The sequence below is a fragment of the Chelon labrosus genome (assembly GCF_963514085.1).
Source record: "Chelon labrosus genome assembly, chromosome: 7".
NCBI classification, from domain to species: Eukaryota; Metazoa; Chordata; class Actinopteri; order Mugiliformes; family Mugilidae; genus Chelon; species Chelon labrosus.
Window position 1 is genome coordinate 8,574,574 of NC_140343.1, and position 26,602 is coordinate 8,601,175.

General features: G+C 44.4%; 1 protein-coding gene across 1 annotated transcript in view; it reads right to left on the reverse strand.

The window, feature by feature from the left end:
* Positions 1–26,602, reverse strand: part of lrp8 (low density lipoprotein receptor-related protein 8, apolipoprotein e receptor) — a gene marked incomplete at its 3' end in the record, with an annotated part of 164,864 nt that overhangs the window by 19,945 nt on the left and 118,317 nt on the right. Inside the window, exons 5-13 of the mRNA XM_084547835.1 lie at positions 25,437–25,811; positions 21,207–21,329; positions 18,447–18,569; positions 15,938–16,057; positions 14,961–15,086; positions 9,025–9,196; positions 4,961–5,185; positions 4,244–4,362; positions 2,572–2,711 (exon numbers count right to left, since the gene is read on the reverse strand). Coding sequence (XP_084403961.1) covers positions 2,572–2,711; positions 4,244–4,362; positions 4,961–5,185; positions 9,025–9,196; positions 14,961–15,086; positions 15,938–16,057; positions 18,447–18,569; positions 21,207–21,329; positions 25,437–25,811 — 1,523 coding nt within the window. The remainder of the gene's footprint in view (positions 1–2,571; positions 2,712–4,243; positions 4,363–4,960; positions 5,186–9,024; positions 9,197–14,960; positions 15,087–15,937; positions 16,058–18,446; positions 18,570–21,206; positions 21,330–25,436; positions 25,812–26,602) is intronic.

Below are 26,602 nucleotides of genomic sequence, written 5' to 3' on the forward strand. Positions count from 1 at the left end.
TTGGTTATCTAGGCAACCAGGGCCTTGAGCATTCACTAGAGACCACCTGCCTGGCAGGAAGTGATGCACAATGAGCAAATCGCTTGATATGTGGACAGGGCTTTAGTGAGAGTCCATTCTTAAAATATTCTTATTCCAGGTAGCACATAACTACACCGATCAGGCATAACATTAAGACCACCTATAGTACCTAATATTGTGTAGGTCTCCCTTGTGCCTCCAAAACAGTTGTGACTCATCAGATAATGGACATGGGCCTTCTGAGGGTGTCCTGTGGTGTTGTTAGTGGGGGGCCTTTGGGTCCTATGGGTTGAGGGGAGGGGCCTCTGTGGACCCAGTGAATCCCAGATAGTTTGGAACAGTTTTGGATGCAGTGAATTTGGAGGCCAGGTTTAATTGTGTAACTGTTTTTGTGTGTGTGCCTGTTTCAGGCTGGGGATGACTGCTGCCATCAAGGAGTGTCATTGCTATGGGGTGGGAGTGCCTGGTCTGGTGTAGGTGGGTGCTACATGTCTAAGTGACATCCACACGAATGAATGCCAGGTCCAGAAGTTTCCCAGCAGAACACTGAATTGTCACAAGATGTTCAATGTTATTCACCTACTCCTGGTTTTAATGTTGTGGCCGATCGGTTAAAAAGTGTCAGTCTGTGGAGAAGTGTTCTGCCAATATGGTTCCTTTCAGCTGCTCTTTGCTGGAGAGGTTTTGTCACTCACTATAAAGGTGTTCTGTAAGAATCGAGCCGGGGGACACACTTGGCAAGGTCACAGCTTTCACTTTTTCTTCTTTAAAAACTCTCACGTCGTCACTGCAGTGTGTTTGGGATTATGTTGGAAAAAATCACAGTCCTGCCAAGCTTCTTGACAGAGGGAGTCATTAATTTAAAGTGCCATCTTTAAATGTCGTCACCTCTGCTCTTTTTTAACTATGCACTGTGCAGTCCGTATGTTAGTCCTGCCGGTCCACACCAAACATGCCGGACCTCATCTGACCCAAACAAGTGTTGAATATAGGTTTCCTTTTGGTCTCCTTTGCACTATCTGAGCTGACATCGGAATACAAATAGCTAATGCACATCCACTAATGCTCGTGCCCTCTCATCTTTATGAAGCCTCACAATTCTAACAACGGTTTCATATTTCTACCACGAGGAGCCGAAATGAATTAAATTAACAAACGGTCGAGTGTTTCAGTTCACAAGTTGACCCAAGCAACCCCCGAGGCAACAAACTTCCCATTATCGGTCTGTTGGGACCAGGACAGCCTCCTGTGTTGCTAAGAGATTTTTAATTCGGTCTGTATCATAACCAGAACGGAACAAGAACAGAAGAGCTAAGGGGTTTTAATCTCCAGGGCTGAACTTTCACTGCCGCCCGAAACATTGGTTTTCTTCCTCTCCTTTACACACACATATATCCAACACACATGCACACATTCTCACTCAGCACACATGATGGATGTCCCATCTTCCTTTAGCTTCTCATCATCACGGTGTGCGCAGCAAAGGGAGGACCGGAGAAAGCAGTTCTCACCGATCACATTTCACCTCCCGCTCTCTCCACTTTCGTCCTCCGGTTCTCTTTTTCATAGCATCTACACTTGATGGGCACAAACAGACCGACTCCCTCCAACCTCAATAAATACACCTGAATTAGTTTTATCGATTGCGGTGGTCCGCTGTGACTCCACACTCGTCAGCGAGTGGAACAATAATTCCCTCCAAGGGTTTATCCCGCTACTGTACTTCTAAAACACCCCTGCTTCTTTTCATTCAATCCACAATCAGACAGCGCTCCTCCACTGACTTATCTCTCATCCTCCTCAGATTCTTAAGCCTTTCTATTACCACCCACTCAGTGGTATATTCTGAAAAGATCAGTACGCTCTTGTTACAGTAACAAGCGAGTATTCATTATGTGTTAATTCTCGCAGCATTTTCCGTCCTCAAGCACGTTAGCCAGGTCCGGTTAAAAATAACATCACAAAGGTGCAGCGAGAACTCGATCCGGAGATCACATTTGGCACAGAAGTTCTCCAAAATACGCAAACCGTGATGGAAATCAGCTAACACGATATGAGAGCGTCACCCACGGGGCAGAGATGCGTGAGCGCAGACCTGTTTTTCCTTGTTTATCTGCAGCATCTTCTGGAGGTCAAATAAGGATTTTAGCATCTTGTTTGCCTTTCAGGTGGAAACCACCCACAAACACTGCCAGAGAAGCCAGTCAGAGTCTTTTGAAGTTTTTTTTTTTTTTTTTTTTTAATCTGGGGTTTGATTTTGTTTCATGAGGCAAGAGCCCTGTACTGTATTTTAGGAGCTATAATCATTGATTGATTTTAATGCTTTTCAAAAGAAAATACATGACCATGATACAATACATTTACAGCTGTAGAACAACTCACCTTTCTGCAACAGATAACTCCATGTTATTCAGGTTAATGGACACTATTGCACCTCATTAATCCTTCCTATGTGTATAATATACATTTACTACTACTCTATTTCTTGTACATTTGTTCATGTGCTACTCTTGTAATGATTCCTTAAGCATATTCTCATTTCTCTTGTACCTCAAAGACAGTGAGGGCGAACGGGTGTCCGAGGTGGTGGCGGGAGGACAGCAGCACTTTGCGGTTGTCTCCGTTCAGGTCCACACTGGACAGCAGGTGCAGCTTGGAGTCCACCCAATACAGACGTCTGTTGGACAAGTCTGAGGAGACGGAGGGGGGGAAGCGAGACGGAACAAAACCAAAGGAGAAAGCAGAACGAAGGAGGGAGAGGGGAGGTGAATGGAGAATGAGAGAGAGAGAGAGAGAGAGAGAGAGAGAGAGAGAGAGAGAGAGAGAGAGAGAGAGAGAGAGAGGTCACTCGGAGAGAAAGGGCCGAGGGTGAGAGGTATATGAATGTAATGGCCCAGCAGCTACACCATCAATCTTCTTTGACATGACGGCTCAGGCCCCTGCACCGAGAAAACACAGATGTGATTGTAATATTGCCGCTTGACTTTGTTGCCGGGGAAAAAAATATATGTGCCCTTGAGCAAATTCATTAGTCTTGCTGGACCGATTTTAAAGGGAACACTTTGCTGTTTTACAATTCTACAATTCTCCGTGTATCTTTCCCCAATGCGGTCTGGATTAAAAGCCCGCATCTTTTCTGTGCCCAGGCTAAGAGCCCGCAGACCGTTGCTGTGGCTACCTCGAAGGTTTACAGAGTGTGTTGAATTCGACAGGAAAGGATGTAGTCTCAGTGTCTTCCTTGTTCCAAGACTACACTTATAAATGAATTTTAATTAAAAAGTGTCTATGAATAAGCAGACATTTATGGATACTTATGAATTATGACCACCTTTTGTTGTCATTCTCATCATTTGGGATGATAGAAAAAAAATAATCCCTGGCCGAACACCGCCTAAATTTGTAAAATCCTGTTTAAACAAAGTCTGGTAACATCCTGAGTTGGCAAAAATAATGGAAATCTAATAAATATCTCATATAAAAAGCAGGCTTTTGGTCTTATTTGGTCAACAGAATGAACCAAAACAATGAGCAGAATTAATATTGTCCCAAAAACAGAGAAACCGAGAAACCACATAGTAATTTTCATCCACCTCCCCTGACTCAGACGGTCACTCGCTCCGTTCGCTGCTCCGTATGAAATCGGCGACCGAGGGAAAATAACCCACCTCTTCTCCCGCAGCAGAGCAGTGCAAGTCTGGCCAACTCTCTCAATTGTCTTATTCTAAAAAATAATTTGTTTTCATACAGATGCGGCGACACCTCAATTCCACGGAGTGTGGGAACGGTGCGCTCCCATTTCTCCTCAGGCAAGGGCAGCTGAGAGAAATTGGCTGGCGCTGCCGAGGGAGTTGAAAGGGATGATGGGAGGTATCGACAGCACAGAGTGTCTGGCTTATTAATTCCGAGGCCCGTGCTCGCCGGCTTGATTGATGAGAGCCAGACACAAACTGAGCTATAACAATAAGAGCTACTTGGGTTGCAGCACCCCTAGACTATTTTCTTTCTCCCAACTCTCTCCATGTTTGTCTTTCTTTGTTTTCCCTCCATCTGTGTGTTTCTGTTCTCCCATTTTTCGGCGAGTTGAATACATTCTCTAACCACTTTTCCGTTTCTCTTGGAAAAGCAATGCATAATAACTTTTATTAAAACTTTGTTATTAAAACTGTGCATCATTGTACAGCTGTGTCTGCCTCCCATGTTCAAAGTTGCATTGTCTCCTTACCCAGAGTGATGCCATTGGGCCACTCGATGTGTTCAGACACCAGGATCTGTCGGTCGACTCCGTTCATACCGGCCTTCTCGATTTTGGCCTGATCTCCCCAATCCGACCAGTACATAAACCTGCGGGAAGATACATAAACCGATGAGTGGCGAGTCAAAAAATTAAGAGTTCCCGTTCCAGGAGCAGCGATTGCGTTTTAATTTATAATATCGTAGCCATTTTGTTTTAGAAAAAGAAAAAGATAGCCAATACCTGACTGAAATCACCGTCTCTGTTCCCGTCTCTCCAAAATTACATAGTTTCCAAAACATTTCCCTGATCACAGTAGACACCACGCTAAACAGCAGGTGCTGGAAACTAGGGCCACATTTCTTTGTGTGTGAAAGCTCTGGCTCATTTGCATGTATTTCATGCTGGTCTAGCTTTGCAGAGCCGTTAAAGGATTCCTTTGGGGAAAATTCAAGACATTCGAGACAAAGAGAAAGAGATAGGAAGGGGATAGAAAGAGTCACATCCCATCTCCGAATAATTGCTAAACTGCTTAATGTAACAGCTCTGCAAATAGGGTTGCTGTGGTGTAGGGGAAATGTCCGTTTGGCCAACATCTAGACTTCTTATCAATGACGAAAACAGCCTTGTTAAGTCAGGCCCTTCCTGCCTTTTCACTCTACTGCCTTTCCCCGAAGCGCCCTGTACCCCAAAACCTCTCCAACTCACCCTTGGTGCGGATCCACCGCGATGGCCCGTGGCTCGCTCAGCTCAGTGGTTATCAGCACTTTCCTCTTCCTGCCGTCACCCGTGGCGACGGAGATGCTCTTGTTGCCCGAGTCGGTCCAGTAGATGTTCTTATGGACCCAGTCGACAGCCAGGCCCTCGGGGGAGTGGAGCGAGTCGATGAGCGTCACCTGTTCCGACGAGTCACTGGCCTTGTTGATGTACGCGCTGGTGGACGGTTAAGACAAGAGAGACAAAGGACTAATCCATCAGCGAGGTTCTGTGCAGATACATTTGTTTCTGTCTATTCTGGCTTCCTTTTCTCGTGAGGAAGTGATTCAGTGTTGCTGTGTTTTGTGGGGAACAGGTATTCCATTTAGGTGTGAGGCGCACCCAGACCTGACACCTCTATAACAACCTCCCAACCAACATCACCTCCCGGGGAGAATGAGTCTGTCTTTATCTATCAGCAGCATACAAAACAACTTATTTCTTGCTCTGATTTTGTCACTCCCTCTGTGTCTGTCCCTCTCTTGCCTCCTCAGTTTCTTTGATTTCTCTTTCTTCGACTCACTTTCTGTCCATTACTTTGCCCCCATTTCCGTTTCCTCGATCCCCTTCCTCCCTCAATCCCTTTACCGGCGACACATGTTGAGACATGGCACATTATTGTCTTCACTATCTGACGAATCAAAGCCCATGGAAAAGAAGGATGAATGGGAGGAGCATCTTAACTACAGGAGAAGTCTGGCGAGGTAGCTGGAGCAAGGGGTGAGGTGGAGATGGATGAGACCGGGACTTGGAAGCAGATTGTGTTGTTAATTGACTGTTTGCCGCCACAGACGGCTTGATCTTCTTAGGGGGGGGGGGGGGGGTGTTGGTGGTGGTGGGGCTGACACTCTGTTACAGTGACACATAATCTAAGGCTTCTTTCTTGTGTCCTGGGGTTTATAGCATGGATCCAACACCTGCGACTCCCTCAGGGGGCAAATTAAAATGAGGGCTGGAGCAAAGTGGACATGGATTAAAATCGCACGTTATTGATGCAACAATAATCTGTGGTACATGAAACGTACCACACCACTGAGAGTTTCTTCTCTGAGTTGGAACTTGCATTCAATTATACTGTGTCTCTAGAAAAATAGAGAGCTCCACTAAAATACACCGATCATATTGTGTAGATCTCCCTTGTGCCTCCAAAACAGTTGTGACACATCAGAGAATGGACAAGGGTCTTCTGAGGGTGTCCTGTGGTGTCTGGCAATAGAATGTTGTTAGTGGGGGCCTTTGGGTCCTGTGGATTGAGGGGAGGGGCCTCTGTGGATCATCCCACAGATACTTGATCAGTTTGGGATCTAGTGAATTTGGAGGCAAGGCAACACCTTTTTTGAGTGGTCCTAAACCGTTTTTGTGCGTGTGCCTGTGTCAGGCTACATCCTGTCAGGGATGGCTCCTGACACTTGAGTGACTTTGCTCTGGGGTGGGGGTGCCTGGTCTGGTCTAGATGGGCGGTACATGTCAAAGTTACATCCACACAAGTGCCAGGTCCAAACGTTTCCCAGCAGAACATTGGGTTGTCACAAGATGGTCAATGTCATTCACTTCATCTTTAAGTGGTCTTAATGTTATGGCTGATGTGTGTATTGCAATTCTGACACAGTTTGTACTCAACTTTTAACGTAACGACTCCACGATTCACTGTGTCCTTACTCTTAGTTAAAAATCTTCACTTAATCTGGAATGAACAGGTTGGGGGGGATGGACAGAGGCTAGAGGCTGCAGTGAAGAATAAGACAGAGACGGATGAGTCCAAGACCATTGAGCAGATTGCATCGTTAATTGGCCGGACCACTGTTTGCAACAGACATCTCCATCATGGGGAGAAGTTAACAAGTCATCGACCCGTGGCATGCTAATCACTACGAATTAGCCTGGAATCATCATCACGGCGAAGCCCAATCAGGAGTAAACACTTGAAAATGCCCAGCTACTTCCACGTGATAAAATGCACCTTATGAGAAGAAAAAGCTTCTTGGTGGAAAGTAAGAATGTCTGAGTGGGTGGCGTGATCAATCATGTCATAAGCATGAAACAGAACACAGATGCCCGCCAAAATGTGTTACTAGAAACAGCTAATGTTTACTCCGAAGTTGAAAGAAATCCGTTCTTACAGGAGTTGTTTCCTGTCGCCTTTCATGTACGTAACTGGATAGCTGCTTAGATAATGGCTTCTTCATTTTTGAGAAATTTCAGTAATCCAATGAATGTGCTGCAATCCACAATGTGGAACATGGCTCTAATAAACTTGGGTGAGCTTGATGACAAAGTATACAAGCTTAAACACTTCAGTAATCAAGCCCTTGCAGTGCTGGTATTAGTGTGATCAGTGCATCATTTCATGCTGCGTTCCCGCTGGTTTGTTGGTAGATGCAGGTCGCAGCAGCAGCAGCAGCAGTCACATTGTGAGATCGTCATCCCTAATTTTATAACAGAGTCAGAACTTTGTCACAAGGATATCTCTGAATATCTCCAATATCACCAACGTTAAGGAGCCACACTGTGAATACCAAGTTTCATTTAAAATCTTGACTCTTAATCCAACCTTGTAAGCTCTGAATTGAAAACTGACAATGGTAAATATGATGCCTTGTTTAATGTGCTAAACAATTATGGGTGGAATAATATGTTTACACTGTGTTCGAACAAGAGAAGCAATACAAAAGAGTGGATATTCTGAACAGGATGAAAAGATGAGATTTGTTTTTATCTCTATCTCCATATAACGTTCTGATGGAAAACCAAGCAACCAAGGATATGCAAAGCCAAGCAGATTATATTGTAAAACTTGACTTGTTGCTAACCCTTTAACGTAACTGTGTATGCAGGAGTTTATTCGCTGCTTCGAGAATATCCTTCATCATGAAGCATGAGTTCATTTGTCCTTCCTCTGTGACAAGCCCTTGAGTGTGTCACCAAGTTTGTGCGGGAGAATGTGCATATGTGTGTGTATGCCAATGACTAATGGTGGTGATTATTGAGGCAGTGAAATTAGAGAGAGCATATGGCTCAGCTGAGATGATAGAAGGCCCCTCCCACTACCTACCAGCCATCAGGGTGACACCGACACACACACACAAACACACACCTACGTGCAAAGCAGTGCAATACCTACAGTATGTGCAGCTGTGTGTGAATGTGTGTGTTCGCACATGTGTGTGAAGGACAAACAGCTCCACCTTTTGCTGTCAGACAGATGACACAGCCCTCCAGGTGTGTCTGCATCGCTACCAGAAGGTGTGACAGGCTGAGGCAGACAAGATGGATGGATAGTGGAGAAACACAATGACAGGTTTCGCTGAAGAATGAGCAAAGAGAGTTATCTAAACTTCTAAGGTCCTGGCTGAGCACTGCACCGTTCCAAGTTTTATGTGGGCTCCATTAACCTTTCAAACACTCTGCCTTTATAGCAAGCACATGATTTATACAGCTGCTAAAGCCCTAAAGTGTTCATCTGTAAATATTACTGAAATGTATCGCTCAGAAACATCATTCTGTCAGTTAATCAAACAAGAAAGAAGCAGAAATCACTATTTTATCACAATAATCCAACATAATCCACTAGATTGTGTTTCAGTCAATTAAGATTAATCTCAATTGATACACTGTACATTTCCCACCTCTTTGCAGCAATACTTCACTGAAATATAACTAAAAAGAAAATCTGAGTGTATATGTTCTTGTACAGCCGTCTTTCTGAGGACCAGTTCTTAGTTCTATACTGTCAGAGTGAGGACAATTGTGCATAGTGAGGACATTTGTGCAAATTTGGGTCCGCGACCCCTAGGGGGTCCGTCGAGGTACTGAATGGCTGTCGCGAATTTCATTTTTTTACATAAATTTAAATGTCTTTAAATACACATATACATAAGTAGGGGGTCCCCGCTCAATCTCTCCATCAGTTTAGGGGTCCTTGGCCTGGAAAACGTTGAAGACCCCTGGGCTAGGGAATACATTATGCCAAAGAATGCCTCTTAAAGATAGCTATGCAAAAATATGTTTGTGTGTACCTGTATATTTTTTGATGGTATAGATCACACCAGAACATCTTGTTGGTGGACACGTCCACGTCCAGGGCCACGGCGTTCTTCAGTGTGGGAACCACTTGTGTGTATTCGCTCTTCAGCAGGTCAATGCGTCGGATTTCATGGCGGTTGGTGAACATCAGGTACGGACTCTTTCCTGAGGGAGAGGGGAAGACGGTCATGTCATGACTTCATGAACAAGAGATCATGTGCAGACGCTCAGGAGATCAGGAGGTAGTTGGACACCAAGTGAGGGTTTTGTCAACCATGTTGCTGATGTTTTATGTTGCAAATATCAGATGTATCCCAGCTACATTTGCACAGCATTTGTGACTCAGATAGTCTGCAGAACATCCATTAACAGGGCAACTCCCACAGCCATTAGCCAATACATTTACAATCCCGTTCAATCCGCTATCTAATTACAATGGTACACTATTTTGGGTTGGACATGTACCGTATGTATGTGTTTGTCTGTTTCAGCTCAGATGAAGGATTGTAGCATTAAAGTTTTGGTCTATTCACCTTAACTCAACAGTGTTCCCCAGTCCTTCCCTGTGACTTGTTCTTTGCCAGTGCTTTTAACAACCTACATATTGTTTTCTACAAAGATGCCATGTGTACTGCTGAGTGATGATTTTATTCCCAAGTGGGAACATAATGTAATCTAACAGCCTTGTTTTGCATTTGTACTATTTAGGTCCTTCCAGCATGTATTTTTGATGATGTGAGCATAAATAAATCATCCAAATGAAATCTTTTAAAATGAAAATGTATTCTATCCACACACACATTTTTGGCACCGCATCGTTTTATTGGCTTAATTATTCACACGATTATGCTGCAGGAAAGTAGCATAGTGTGTGATTTGGCCCAAATGGATTGCAGCCTTAAAAAGGACATTAATTTTCAGAGCACCGCGTTTGTGTATGAACGTGGAGTGCGTGTCCTGCTGCTGGATGCAAAGCACACTGCGCTCGTTAATAAAGTAGCCCAACAAACAGATGCGACACATTGCTCTATTTTTAGTACAACAGTGTGTCAGAAAATGTGTTACTGGGTTCTCTTCTGCAGGTGCATACAGTACGCGCCGTTCTCTGGCACATCAGCTACCAGGGGCACATTTTTCAGCAGACTGAAGGTGAGCATGACTCAAGCATTTGAATAATTCTCATGCAGTCGACAAGGTCAGCTTCATCTTTGGTGCACACGGAAATAAAAAAATAAAAAATATCTCGCTCGGGCTGCATGCCAGCATATGGTAGAAACAAATGCACGCGTGAGGCTGCATATACTTGCATCACCTCACATCATGTGTTTTCACTTTGTGCACAATAGAAATACATTAGATTTACTCCCAGAAAAATGCACATTATTTATCAAACTGCTTTCCAATAATTCCCTTTAATTTGGCTCAGCTTTTATGTCTTAAATTTCCACCATTTGCTTTCATTCCAACGGACCCCCACCCATTTTCTTGTCCAGCTCCTTTCCTTCATTTTAACATTTCTCTCCTGCCTGTCATGTAACTCCATCTAGAAAAGCAGAAATACAGCACAAAGCATTTAAACAAGAAAAAAAAAAAGTTGGGCAACAGTCACTCCCACGCACAAACCCATACTCTCACTCCGAGCCAACCATGCCATGATAGGTTTCCTCAGCCACGGTTTACTACGGGCTACTGCACAGGGAGAAAATACTACATTTGTACTGCTGTTTGGATTCAATCATTTTCCTCTGACTACTGGGTTTGAAACCATCAATTTCACCTGCTGAGAGTTAGAGAGAGTGAGAGGGAGTGAGAGAGAGAGAGAGAGAGAGAGAGAGAGAGAGAGAGAGAGAGAGAGAGAGAGAGACAGGCACAATGAATGTGATGGATGCAGGTACAGTCATGGAGAAATGAAGAGTAAGAGGATGCAATTAGCGGAGGAAGAATGAAGGAAAAGACGTCAGCAGATCAAGCGACAGCAGGGGAAGGAAAGTGGGTAGAGAGAGAGACAGAGAGACAGAGAGAAGCCAGAAAAGGAGGATGGGGAAGGAAGAAAGATTGAGAACATTTTAAAGCATTAATAATAAGGACAGAGATGGATCTAAATTTATTTTCATCAATCCCCCTGACTCGCTTTTTCAAGACAACATCTCTTATCCCTCATCACTGTTGTCGCAGCAATATGTCCTTCTCAGGGATGAAAAAAGTAAAAGAAAAGCTGAGTCACTGCTTTCTTAAGGCCATGGCACTAGAGATGTCATCAAAAAGTGCAATATTATCTCTGCTTCATAGCTTCCACGGAGCAACAGTCAGCTATCTTAACAAGAACACGGTTGCCTGGATATGTATTTTAATCTGCAGTGCTCGGTTCAGGGCTGCCTTGGCCTGTTAGCCAATTAAGACAGAGCCGTGAAATGATAAATATGTGCACAGGAACAGGTACTGCCGCAGGAGCGTCGATTTGATTTGCACCAAAGCGGATCTCTAGGTTGTGAGATTTGCAAAGTAAAAAGGAAAAAAATAAGCTAAATAAAAACAAATGAGACAGACGGAAAGGTCAGAAGTAATGCAGAGGAATATTGCAGGCTGATGGGGGATGCTTAGCTGCAGCCGGCGTGAATGAAGCCACACCGGAGAAGGTTAATAGGATGATGTTATGTCTGGAAGCAGGCGCATATACTGTATGTCGAAGTCAGAGATGCTTGTTAAGACACACGGGCCATGCTACATAATGATGAACAGGCAGCAGAGAACGGAAATAAACTTTCCGTCAACAGCTCGTGTCAAAAGCCATCCAACTCGCGAACACCGCCCGCGACAAAGAAAGTTATATAACGCTTCGTTATGTGTGCGGCGGCGAAAGAGAGTCTGCTTGAGGAACTGTTGCATTTCCTTCTTCTTACAAAAGTTCACTGATCAGCACAACAGCAACGCAGTATAGATGACGCACGTGTGATAATGTGAATTCTGTATAATAATATCAATATTCCTGCAGCCGGACAGAATACAGCGTTTGAGTCATAAAAGCCTTAAGCTGCAAGAAAAAAAACCAAAACAACGACAACAAACTTCTCAGATGAGCTTTGACAGTATTCCGCAACATTCCGGGTCCCATGGCAAAATCTTTTGACAATGGGGGAAACTCTGACCACTGCCTTAAACCCGTTTTGAAAAGTGTGTGCTCAAACTGTCAAATACAGCACAAACTGCTCTTGGCATCGCGGTTAAGCCTGCGGTACACTGCAGATGAGAGGGGGAGACAGAGAGAGAGAGGGAGCGGGGACGAGGAACAAGAGAAGGAAACAGGAGTAAAAGAACAGAAAGAAACACTTTGGTCCTCCGGCAGTCTTTACATTTCCTCTGCATTGTTGTGACAGCGTGTCCTGCTTTTAGCAACCAGTCGGCGTGTCCACCTGTAATGTATTCTCACTGCTCTGTCACATTCCTTCATATCTTTATCCTTATTCAGATCTCCTTCCTCAGAATTATTATTATTTGATTATTTTAAAGGGGTTGGCTTAATAGTCTTCAAAAAGGGAGAAAACACCTCGTTGGATGCTTCTCATACCCACATTAAGTTCTTTCTCTCACAGCTACAAAAGCGATGAAGGCAATTAGCATAGCGCAAAACTTTCTTCTTCAAGATAGATAGACAACTTTATTGATCCCTTTGGGAGGTTCCCATGGCCATAAGGGGACTTAATGGATGATGCCGTGAACTTACATTACATTAGCATAGAATATGGAATGAATTATGACTACAACTTGGGACTTTACTTTTTATTTTCATGCCTACTATTGGAGATATCACATATTGCACCGAAGATCCAGAAACCATTAGAAGGAAATACACTTACGATGCACTGAGGAGGACACGATCGGCTTTAAATAACAACAGCACTGCTATGGGGTGGGGGTGCCTGGTCTGGTCTGGTCTAAGTGGGTGGTAAATGTCCAGGTAACATCCACACGAATGAATGCCAGGTGCAAATGTCTCCCAGAAGAACTCTGTCACAAAATTGTCGCAAGATGGTCAATGGTATTAGCGTCTCCTGTCAGTGGTTTTAATGTTGTGGCCGATCGGTGTACATGTGGCATCACGGGTAACTTGAGGGAGATTAAAGGATGACAGCGAGGTGTTTTGCAGTCTGAACTTCAATATGCACGGACGATTTTGTTGCTCGGCACGTTGTCACAACTCATTCCTCCTGATCAGCCAGTCACAGGGGAACAATATCTGTGTTAGGAACTATGACGCGACTCCACAAGACAACTGCATATGCATGAGTGTGGGGCAGAATCTGAAGCGTACGCGTTTGATAAATCCTGCGAGTGTGCGTGCACGTGGGAGAGATTGAGTGACCGCGTGTGTGTCCGGGAATGACTTCATTAAATCCACATTACCTCGGCTTCACAAAGCAGACATATCTCTATTTATGGTCCAATCTCCGTTTGTCACTCTGGATAAACAAACCTTAACATGAACAATAACTCCCTCTCTTCCTCTCTCCTATGCCGCACTACAACAATGTGCCAAGCCGAGAGGCACGGACACATCTCCGCGCTACGTTAACGAGCAGAGAGATGGTCACACGACGCATCTGTCCACTCATCTCTCTTTATTTTCTGTGCTCGCCTATCCTCCCCCCTAATAAATGTCTTGGCTTCTGACAGGGACTGTTTGCTCTGCCTAACGCCGCCTAATAAAGATTCACACAGAGAGACATGAAGCAATCAATGGCGGGTTTTATGCCACTTAGCTGAGGAGTGAGGGTCTGTTTTCTGCTTTAAGCACTCTCATTACCAGACCAGTTCACCCTGTAATGACTTAACCTGAGACCATAATTGCTAATAACGCTCTTTTCTCTCTCTCTTTTCCTGCTGAAAAGTTAATTTGCTGCGTAAGTCGATCAGTGAAATGCATGTGTATGGGTTGTTGTACGGCTGCTAGGACATGACGTTATTGTCCTTGGAGAAATATAATGTCCACTGTAGATAAAACACAGACAATAGAAATGTAGCTACTATTTTGGATCAATAAAGATGGAACACATCGAGGAAAGGTTAGCTGAGGAGGCTCGGAGATGCAAACATATGTATGAGTCGTCTTCTGCGTAATTTCGGCGAAAGTTTCAGTCGCCATTGCTGAAAGTGAAGCAGGAAGTAGAAACAAAAGTTAACCAGACTGGCAATAAAGACACGGCGTCTAGCGCTTTTTTTACAGAGCGAGCCAGACTGACGAGTGCACAAGCGCAAGTACTCACCCAAAGCCGCACAATATTGTGAACAACTGTATTGCTATCAGTAAATCCACTTGTGACAGACTGAAACGTGATGGTACTGGTTAAAAAGCAATTAAATTCAAATGGAGCACGGTATTAGGTGCAAGTAACACGCTACGCCGCAGCTGCATCTTCGCTTCTGCATTAAGGAAGACTATTTTGAATGCAGCTTACGCAAGACAAGATTTTACTTCCATCAATACCCGTGCACAGAGTGTTTGCCCCAGCTAGCAAGGGGGCGCAGACCCTGCCCGTGCCCCTATAGTGAGCAGGCAGGCACCCCCCACTTCCGCACACAGCATCCTTCTCTTGACACTCCAGGGGGAGCAGAGGCAGCTGACTGCAAACTTTTCATTAGTGAGGCCTGCAGAAGAAGATGGCAAATATTTATCTTCGCACAGATTGCAGTGCACGGCCTGAATATAAAGTAAGCCTCCCCTTTCAGAGTCCCAGTGTGTGAGAAGAGAACATTGGTAGTTAGGGCTGCTGGAATTGGAATGTAATTGGTGTGTATATAAGTGTGGGTCTCGGTGAGCGATCCCTTTCAAGCATATGTGTGCCCATGACTGTATTCTGGCGAGAGCATTCGTCTGTGGCAGCGTGCGTTGCCACATCTATAAATGCGTGTTTGCGCGTGATAAATGGCTTACCGACAGCTTTGCAGGTCTTAGAGGCCGGGTCCATCTCGTAGCCTTCGTAACACTCGCACTTGTAATCTCCTTTGTAGTTGATGCAGATCTGACTGCAGGCGTCTGGGTTCTCACATTCATCTATGTCTGTGGGGAGGAACATGACACAAAGATCAAAAAAGAACTGTAGAGACGCACAAAGAAGTCCCTTTTTTGTTTGAAGACTGAGGAATAAGTAATAAGTACATTTTCAATTTCAAGCACGTTAACAGTCGTCTGCAGGTAAACAGTCTTGCCTATTCAGAATTGTTGCTTTTGTATGTAGTAGAGATTATTTTAAGCACCTTCTGTTTATTATGCCACTCCTCGGTGAAAGGGAGAATCTGATGGATGGATATACACCGATCAGGCATAACATTATGACCACCTTCCTAATGTTGTGCAGGTCTCCCTTGTGCCTCGAAAACATTTCTGACTCATCAGAGAATAGACATGGGCCTTCTGAGGGTGTCCTGTGGCGTCTAGCAACAAGATGTTGTTAGTGGGGGGGGTGGGGGCGTTGTTTCCTATGCGTTGAGGGGAGGGGCCTATGTGGACACCTTGTGCTGTTCTTCATGTTTTCTTTTAGTTGTTCCTAAACTGTTTTTGCGTATGTGCCTGTGTCAGGCTGCATCCTGCTTGGGGTGGCTGCTCCCATCAAGCAGTGTAATTGCTATGGGGTGGGGGTGCCTGCTCTGGTCTAGGTGGGTGCTACATGTCTAAGTAACATCCACACGAATGCCAGGTCCAGAAGACTGCCAGCAGAACATTGGAATGTCCCAAGATGGTCAATGGCATTTACTTCTCCTGTCAATGGTTTTGATGTTATGCCTGATGCAAAAGATCCCAATAATCTTAAATGGCGTTCTCTTTAACAAATCACGTCAAACTGCTGACCAGAGAATGATTCTCTACATTCAGGAAGTGGTTTTGTTGCATAACGTTTTCTGCTTCACTACCTCCACAGGTCTTTTTGTCCAGGAGTTTGTACCCAGAGGGACAGTCACACTCGTAACCGATTCTGCGGTCCCTGCAGACGTGGGAGCAGCCGCCATTGTTGTCCGCACACTCGTTCAGGCCTGCAGAGAGAGAGAGAGAGAGAGAGAGAGAGAGAGAAGGACAGGGAGAGGGGTAGTAGGAGGAAGGACGGACGAAGGGATAAAGGGACATGAAAAAAAAAAAAGAATTGAATTTTGATGAAATAACTACAGCAGGGCTTTTGGACATAATAGCCAGGCCTTCATACGACAAAAAAAGGCTTGGATAGAAAGACAAAACACATGGTTAAAAGTGTGTGTGCGTGTGTGCGTACGTAGTTTTAATCCTCCTGCCAGTTATGATAATTTTATCCTGTCAAGTGTGTCTGCATATATCAAAATTTCTATTCAAAAAAAAGAAAAGACAGTGAGCTTAAAAGCTGCAGCAAACGGAGAGATAGGGACATGAGTGTGTGTTCACGGCCCACAGGCGCAGTCTCAGCCAAACGCACCTGGAACATATCCATTCTCCGACAGGGAGCTCGGCCTGTACCAGGTGCCACTCCACTAAACTGCCTATTGTTACACAAGCACATGCTCTCCTGCATACACTCATCTGATTCTCTTCATTTCCTCTTTTTTTTTTTTTTTAAGCAGATAAGCTTGGACTCCCTTCTCGGTCATCCTTTCCTTTCCTTTTGTGTCCGTTTCCTGCTCCTCCATGTTTTTCCAAGTACCCTTCAGGGAGCATAGAGAGATCACTGCAGAAAGCTAAAGCTGGTAATTCATTACCGGTTTACATTAAAGATTTAAGCTTCAAGGCTACAGGTGCTGCTGTGAGACACAGACACCGGGACAGAGAGAGAGAGACGGAAGGAGAAAGAGACATGCAGCAAGAACAGAAACCTAGAGCGACTAATGGAGACAGAAAGATGGTAGTAACGTTTATGTAATTTGATCAAACAACAAATTATAAGCCTTGCATCAAACTACAATAAGGTAAACTGATTCCAATTTGTGTAATTTAGCAGCCGTTTTTACGGTTTGGACTGAATTCCAAATAAGGGAAGTCACATATAATGAAAATTTAGGCAATTGGGGCAACAGTCTGGAGAAGATCCGTTCCAGGTTCACTGGAAAAACCTATTCCAAGAACTTTTGGATGAACTGGAATGCTGACTGCAAGCTAGTCTGGAATCAAAGTTTTGTGCAAAGCAATCAAAGAAATCATCCACATATATATATATGTATAAGCATATATATATATGTCCCAGTCTAAATGAGTAATACAAGCAGGACATAAAAATATTGCTAGGGTATGGATGGAGATAAAAGAAATACCATCAATGACGCTGCCACACGATCAGGGTTCGCCAGACCAAGTTGAGATCTGTTCAGTTTGACACCCGCTAAAGGTTTTTCACTGATCATCGCGACAACTCGTTAATTTCCATTAACGTTACACGGTCTCTTGTTGTCACATCCCCACTAGTCTCTTCCACTGTGGACGTCTGTGATCCCTCTGTCTATATGCCTCATGGCTCTAGGATGAAATGCATTCACATATGGATGTAAAGTTCAGATTTACCATGACCATAAACTCGATAAATGTTAGCCCTCGGCATATTTCAGTTTTGTCTTGAACCTACTGATTTGTCATTGATGAATGTCCTTCGTTGCTTTGGTCTGATCACGTTTTCTAGGACGCGGATAATGGATAGTTATTAGTTATAGCAACAACAAAGAAGAGGCGGAGGTCTGCTTCCAAATACATAGAGCATCATGTTTAACATCAATGACATGGTTGCAAGGCAATCTCATTACGGCACATATCCATCCGCTTCGAGATCAGAGCCGGCTGAAAGGGCAGGCAGCCTGCTTACGTATGATTTTATAGCCCCGTGAGTGGTGTCAGATCACTTCAGATTTCCGCCGCTTCGCTAACCTCAGAGACTTCAACTTGTCCACGCACTCGAATGAAATCTCAGCGACAGATCGCAAGTCGCTCTAATTGCAATTATGCGAGCTTCGTTAGCGATTTTATTAAAAGGTGAGGTTTTTCCCCACTGCCTCACTCTGTTTGCGGATGGACCGCATTGCTTGTGATGTGAGATGTGTGACTGAAGCTCGCTAAGTGGTAATTATCTATGGTGTGGGGATAATCTGCGCGGCTCCTTATGGGTAACACAGTCCAGTCACGTTTCCCTGGCTAAGATCGCACTAGAGGGCAGAGTCGCTTGGCTCTTTGATCATAACAAGGCAGCTGAGAAATGTCCTGATTTACCCCCGCCTTGATCAAATGAATCTCCTTTCACCGAGGAGAGCGACCACCCACATTTGAACGAGTTTACGGCGCCTGGGAACGAGTGCATCAGCATTTCATTAGCATGCATGTTCATCCATGTGTATCTGAAGTGGTGAAAGGATAGTGAGTACATGTGTGTGGTGGGGTTGTATGTGTGTAAAGAAGGACGGGCAGAAGTGATCTTACCGCACTCCTTCATGGGCTCATCAGACCAGTCCTTGCAGTCCTTCACATTGTCGCACACCTTGCTGCTGTCGATACACTCCCCGTTCTTGCAGCGGAACTTCTTCGGCCCATCGCATTTGGTAACTGTGGTGAAGATGCAGGAAAGCTGAAGATTAGGTTTTCATTTATTGTGCTAATTTGCTTTTAATCAAGAAACTGTTCACACTGCTACCCTCAGGACGTGAAGAATAAAGAAAGAGTTTTCCCCCCACTGCCATCAGACTCTGACAGGAGTCTATAATCATGGACTACTTCATATACATATACCGCACTGTTCACTTTTTCTCATTTGCACGTGGATATGTGCACTGCCTATTTTACATTTTGAATTATATGTAGCTTTTTCTATTCTACTTTTTAAATTTTACATTGTTAGGCATTCGGGTGGACAGCAAAAGAAGGGAAACGTGTTTCTATAGCCTACTGTGCATGTGACAATAAACCCTTTCAATCTCTTGAATATTGAACAGGTTGCAGAACTGAACCTAATTTGAATGCATTCTTTCCAAGATGCAAATTGCTAACATGTCATGGTCTTTAGGGCAGTTAGTCATCATAGCAAGAGTAAAAATTGTCTGTCATTTTTGTGCAGAAGAAGATTTTGGTAGAGCGGCAGTAAATGGATACACCTTTAAGAATAGAATAGAATATAGAATAGAATATCTTTATTTGTCATTGCACAAGTACAACGAAATTTAAAGTGCCTTCTCTTAAAGTGAAAAGAGAACTAAAAAAGAGAACATAAAAGAAAGAAAGGACAAAAAAAACAAAACATACCACATGTATACTAGCATTCACATTCACACACTCACATTTCTGCAGTATTGCACGAGTCATAAATAAATATGGCACAGCAGTTAATTTAATGCGGTTATGGCTTTTGCATAGAAACTGTTTTTTAGTCTGTTTGTCCGTGCTTGTAATGACCTGTAACGTCTGCCCGAGGGCAGCAGTTCAAAGTATGAGTGTCCCGGGTGGGATGAGTCCCTGAGAATGTTTTTAGCCCTCCTGAGACAGCGTGAGCTGTACAGGTCTTCCAGGGTGGGGAGAGTGCAAAGCTGGTTGTAGTTTGTGCAGATAACAGAACAGAATAGATTAGACAGATCACAAATAGCCGTAGCGACGCCGTAGCTACGGCAACAGCGCAGACCCTGGCGCTGGATCTGATGTGCACCTTCCCAACAAATGTAACTACGCTCCGCGGCGGTGCAGACCGCAAGAGCTGTGATTGGTCTGCTTGGTAGTAGCGAGTTTCTGCTTTAAACTTCTCCATCGCCGCAGTTTTCGAATTGATTGTTTTGGCTCAAAAAAGATGGAACACATCAAGGAAAGGTTAACTGAGGAAATTTCTGCAAATGTTTCAGTCACCACTGTTGAAAGTGAAGCAGGAAGTAAACTGTCAACCAGTATAGATATAGGGTATTTACACAACAATCAGTAATAATCAGTGAGATCAGTTTTCCGCTCTCCATTAGGTTTCCCTTCCATAGCAGGTGGATTAATGCAAGATTTGTGAGACCACAGGATCAGACTGGAATCCATTTTGTCGGACTTCAAGCCACGCATTTGTCGCTGATCCACAGAGGTGTGGACCGATCATGAATCAGTTTTAGGTGTGACGCCACCCCTAGTGCCCCTAGCTGTCACAACTCCTCAGATTGAGGCCTGTTAACGTTTCCTCTTTGGCGCTCTCCTGCTACGTCATACGGTTCAGTGATAGACAGACGCCTCCTCCAATCAAGTACTTCTTTCGAAACTGTCTGCCCTTTTTCAAAACAAGTTTCCAAGGACAACTTCCCAGATGGTCCAGCGTAACAAACCATCTGGCGCGTCAAGTCATTGTAAGGCGCCGCTTGATAAAAAGATTGATTAGTTCTATAAATATACACTACGCAGGTCCCAGGGATTAAGGTGCGCAGTTAGAATTGGTCAAGCTTATTGATGGCGGTACACAAAGAACTGAAGGAGACGAGGAAAACATAGATTAATGTCCCAGCATAAAGACGAGCCCTTAAGGAGAAACACCGTAGAAAACGTATGCACAGTTTAAACCGCGGAGGACTCGAGGGCAGCTGAGGTTCTTTGAAAGAGACACAGTACAAGCACTGAAGCAGATTTGGCATTCAGTGTACGGTAACGCATAAGGCAGCTTCATCGATTTAGATTTGCGTGCTATTCATCTGTAACGTGTACGCCATATCAAGCGAGTGGTTACGGCAAATAAAAATATCAGCGCAGCTTCTTTGCAAATCTGAATCATTCCTCCCTCTCCCAGCGCTCAGGGGATTCAAGTAGAGTGGGCTCAGAGGAGACTTATAGCAAAAAGAAACACACCACAACTCTTAAAATACTTTGACATTGTAGCCCCTGACGCTCCCGTTCTTGTGCGTCTTTTTCTTTCTTCTGCGGCGAAATGTTCTCAGATTAAAGTTTCTCTCAAGGGGGCAGAATCAACCGGTGCAGCCATCTGTGCCTTCTCTCCAGTACATCCCCTGTGAATCTTGTTAAGAATATTAAAGCTGTAATTGGACAAATTTTCAGGGCAAATTAAGTAGGACCGAAAAAGCGTGACGGTGCCGACTTGCAAACAGAGATTAAATTTGTAAATGTTTAGGCAGAGCGTGGAATTTCCCTTTGGCGTTCAGATGAAACACTAAAGTTTCTCCATCTATATTGTCCGAGTGAAGAGAAATATGAGGAAACGACTCGCGTGACACTTACCGTTGACGCAGCCGGCTTCGTCGCTGTAGTCTGGACAGTCGTGAACTTTATTACACTGTTTGGTGCCGTGAATACAGGAGCCATCACCGCACTGGAACTCATCAGGTCGACATGTGAGCAGGGCTGGGGGGGGGGGGGGGGCACAAAGCACACACATATTAGAATTAGCTGAGGATATAAAATATCACACGTTGATTTGAAAAGTTTAAGGAATTTAAAGGGGGACTACTGTTTTTTACAACCTGGACCTTATACCTGGCATAAATGCGATCGTTTATTCACCCATATAAGTTTTGTATAATTTGCAGTCGTTTGGGAAATATTTAGATCTGCGTATATCCATATAGTGGGAGTGACTGGGGCACCGAAAAGCAGCCTCTAAATAACGCATTATCTGCTGCGAATCTCATTTCACCAATATTTTATTATCGTACGCTAATGCTATTCCTCGCTGAGTCCGGATTCAACTCTGGCTTTGTGAAGATGGCGGCGCGTACGGATGCAGCGGCCCCTCTCTCTCTTTATTATTATGTGAGAAAGAGAGAGAAACGTTTTTTCGATTTTTCTGTATGTTGTGAACGTACTGCGAAATTGACAATAAAGAAATCTTGAATCTTGAATCTTGAATCTAGTATATTGGCGAAATGAACGAGTTTCGAGGCAGATAATGCGTTATATAGAGGCTGCGTTTCGGTGCCCCATTCACTCCCACTATATGGATATACGCAGATCTAAATAAATCCTGAACGACTACAAATGACAGAAAAGTTATATGGGTGAGTAAACAATCGTATTTTATGCCAGAAATAAGGTCCAGGTTGTAAAAAACAGTAGTTCCCCTTCAACTTGCATGAATTCCAATCAAATAGAAATCAATCGCACACAAATCTTACCCACACATGCACACAAATCCTCACAAAATTCCCTACTGAAAAGAAAACCAGACCGGTGTTCATGCAGTGTCCTAAGAAAGCTCCTTTCCATTGAGGATGCGTATATGCGAGCATGTACTGTATATAGACATTTGCTTGTGCTCGCTCTAACGGCAGAGGGCAGGTTTATTTAACTCATTTGTCAATTTAACTGGCTATTTAATTATTCATGTGTTGTGTTTTGGACCAGCTCTGCCGAGGGAGAAGAGGGAAGACATGATCAATGGCTGTGGAGCCTAGAAAAACTGCGCGGCACACAACCACAGTTACCAGGAAACATGCCGTCAAACACAGCCTTTACACCTGGTAGGCAAGTGGACACAAAACACAAATGGCTTAAACGCAAGCTTGCGGCAAGATGTGTGCAAATGTAGGTGAATAGAGAGGAAAGCTGACCTGCACTTCTAACGCTTCAGATAAAAAAAAAGAAAGACAAACACGTGCTAATGCTAAAATCAGCAAAGTGTGCAAGACGTAATCCTGCGCCAACAGAAAATGTGCTGATTCGTTCAGCCAAATGATTGGGATCTGAGCTCAGCTAATCACGATAAATCCCCGGATGAATCAGAATAATAATAATAATAATAATGGATTGCCATCTGCAGAAATAGTGGCAGTGGGAAAAGGAGAAGAAATCTTGAGGTACGATTTGACCGTTTCTCATTTACATTAACCTCCTGTCTCCATTCTCACAGTCACTTGTCTCTGCGCTGTCTGTGAAATAACAAAAGATGATTGAGACGGATGTTTCAAATAAGATGGGATATAATAACGAGGGGGTGGGTTCTGCGGGAATGAGCACAGAGAAGGAAGAGAGAACAAACCGATTCGCACACTTCTCATTCGCGCTGAATTGTTGCTCCTCCCTAAGATGTGCTCTCCTCTCTCATTACATAACACAGACACCTTTAGCGTTAACATCTTGTCTTACACAAACCTCCAACTGCCCACTTTAGTTCACAGAGTGGTGAGCAAGCACACAGACCCAGTCACCTATATATACTGTAGTACACACACATACAGTTCATGACTCAGCCATAGACTGTATATTAAAATGAATGGCAAAAACAGCTCCTCTAAAGTGAAGCCAAAGTAAGTAGAGCTCCCCCTGGTGACTGGCTGCAGTACAGGGCATAAGCTCCACCTACTCCATGTTACTTGGGCCGAACTAAAACTAAATGTATACGACACAGCTAAAAGATGAGCTAAGCAATATTTTTTATAACAATGTGCAATATTTTTTCAACTCCACTCGAACAGGAACTTTTTGACAGGGTAATAATTTACCCAAAAATCCAAAGGGTTCCCAGTCCCTGGGTAAAGTTCCTGAAACGTGGCTAACGTACAAGATTAGTAAGGTGGGAAACAGTATCGATCCACTTCCATTCTTATCAAATGTTGTTAGCGGGGGGTCTTTGGGTCCTATGGGTTGAAGGGAGTGGATCCAGTGCATCCTAAAGATACTTGATCAGTTTGGGACCGAGTGAATTTGGAGCCAGGTCAACACCGTGTGCTGTTCTTCATGTTTTGAGTTGTTCCTAAAGCGTTTTTGTGTGTGCCTGTGTCCTGCTGGGGATGGCTGCTGCCATCAAGGAGTGTCGTTGCTATGGGGTGGGGGTGCCTGGTCTGGTCTAGGTGGGTGCTACATGCCTAAGTAACATCCACACAAATGAATGCCAGGTCCAAAAGTTTCCCAGCAGAACAATGAATTGCCACAAAATCGTCAATGTTATTCTCTTCTCCTGTCAGTGGTTTTAATGTTTTGGCTGTTCACTGTATGTCCAACAATTATGAGGAGTAAGGATGAGGCTGAGTTAATTATAGGATGCATACCAAATAAGGACTTAGGGGTAAAGATTAATGGGTTCACTGTAACATCCTTGCCTGTATAATGGTGACGCTCGTCTCAGTATTGTTTTCCACCCTTCCTGTCACAATACATTCACATCAAAACCTATCCCATCATGCGGTGCATACCTACATAGTTATTCTGATCTCAAAAACAACAGCGATGACCCGCTGGCCTTGTAAAATGATGTCGGTAGCGCGCCGACCATCACCCCAGAGAGACGGAGAGCTTCAGAGAGTGTTATTATTATGCACGACAAGCAGCGGTGTACACATTGCAGTAGCTGCTTGCGCTTTAAGTTCCGTACCAACACTTTATCGAAGTACCATGTGGTTATTTCCGCCTCTTTCAGCCTTTGAATGTGCATGACGATCTGCATATCTGTGACTGTTAAGTGTAAGGACGGATGCGTTCTCCCAGCACGCCAGTGTCTGTTGGGGAGCGCCTGCGACTGGTTATGTTTTGTGAAAGCACTTCTGTGCGCCCGCTCCGTGCGCTTGTATCATGTCTTATGTGTGAGGCTGCTGTCATCTCACTGAGTGGCGCGTGGGAGTGTGAAGAGGAGACCAGATGGGGGTCTGGCTTGATGAAGGACCTTCACCTCCCACACAGGCATACACGCACACGAACGCACAAAACAATCCAAACGTGCACGCGGAGAGAGGTTCTGCTCGTGCCTGTACGGATCATATGGTTGCATGGCAACACACTCGCGGATCACAAGTATAAAGTTAGCATTGATCTGCCTTCATACGTTACGCGACACATTTGTGGCATGGTCTTTGTTCGCAATAAACAGCATGCCGGCCTGAAAAGTATAGCCCTCCAGTGGTGGCAGGCCACCCACTGTTCCACAACACAACAGGCATTAATATTGATATCCATTAATCACATGCATTAAAGACAACAGCTGGTATTACATTTTCTAACAATGAATTTACCTTCAGACCAGGAGCTATGCACAGAGCAAACACTTTATTACAAAACATTAAATTGGATGACATGTTAATATAAAATTTTACTAATGCAATTTATTCTTTATCCAGTTTATAAAACTGGTAAAGTCGAATGAATGTGAGGTGGCGTCTGAGAAACTCTCTTCAGACTGAAAACAAATATTGTGCACATTCTTTCAGAATAAACTGGCTAGATTTGTTATAATTAAGGACTACGCCGATAGTATGACTCTGTTATGGATTTTTGTAATTGCTTTAAACAGCGCTGGGGTTCTGTGGCGCTGGGGAAATGCTATATCATGTTGTGGCAGCGCAGACAATTCTTGTTAGTGGAATAAATTTGGTCTGTGTGGGGTTTGTTTTATAATAATTAAAATGACAGCAGCACTATCCTTCTACGAGTCTGTTTAGCTCCACACTCGTTTGCGCACTCAGTTATCCACCCACTCATCAGTCCATCCGCATAAATACAATATATCCCGAGACGACTTACGACAGTTTGCCTCGTCCGATTTATCCTTGCAGTCTGCGTCGCCATCGCACTTCCAGTTCATGTGGACACACTCCCCGCTCCCGCACTGGAACTCGCTCGCCGGGCAGCGAGGCTTCTGGGCCTCCGTCCTGCGGCTGCAGCGCTCCATGGACTCGTCCGACTTGTCCTTGCAGTCCGGGTCGCCGTCGCAGCTCCACAGGGCGGGGATGCACTCGGAGTCGTTGCAGCGGAAGTCGTGCTGGCCGCAGGTCGGAGCCGAGCATTTCTCCTCGTCGCTGGCGTCCCCGCAGTCGTCGTCACCGTCGCACACATACATCTGAGCGAGACACTTTCCATTACGGCAGTGGAAGTCTTTGGAGGAGCAGGCCTTGGCGTCTGTGGGAGGAATGGGACAGGTGGACAAATTACAAGAGGTTTGAAGCCACAACATTAAAACCACTGACAGGAGAAGTGAATAACATTGACCATCTTGTGATAATGCAATGTCCTGCTGGGAAACCTTTGGATGTGGCATTCATGTGGATGTTACTTAGACATGTAGCACCCACCTAGACCAGACCAGGCACCCCCACCCCATAGCAATGACACTCCTTGATGGCAGCAGCCATCCCCAGCAGGATGCAGCCTGACACAGGCGCAAAACGGTTTAGGAACAACTCAAAAAAGATGAAGAACTTGGCCGCCAAATTCACTAGACCCAAACTGATCAAGTATCTGTGGGATGATCCACAGAGGCCCCTCCCCTCAACCCATCATAGGACCCAAAGGCCCCAGCTAGGACACCCTCAGAAGGTCCATTCTCTGATGACTCAAAACTGTTTTGTATACAGAAGGGAGACCTACACAATATTAGCCATAATGGTCATAATGTTATGTCTGATTGATATACATAATACATAAACCGAATAACCTATACACTATAGAAAAAAGAATGGCATTTTTATCATTATATAAATTAATTAATAAAACTCCCAGCTGTCACATGAAGCATACATTAAGCTGAAATCCTTTTGAAGGAGAGTACGTGGGAGGATATCAGAGGAAACGTTAGAGGACAGATGAAGTTAACTTTGCTGCATTTATTCAAACTCCTTTGGGAAGAAGGGATATATGCAGCAATATGTCTTCCCTTCCCTGCATTAGAATGAAAGACAGCGCTGCCGTTA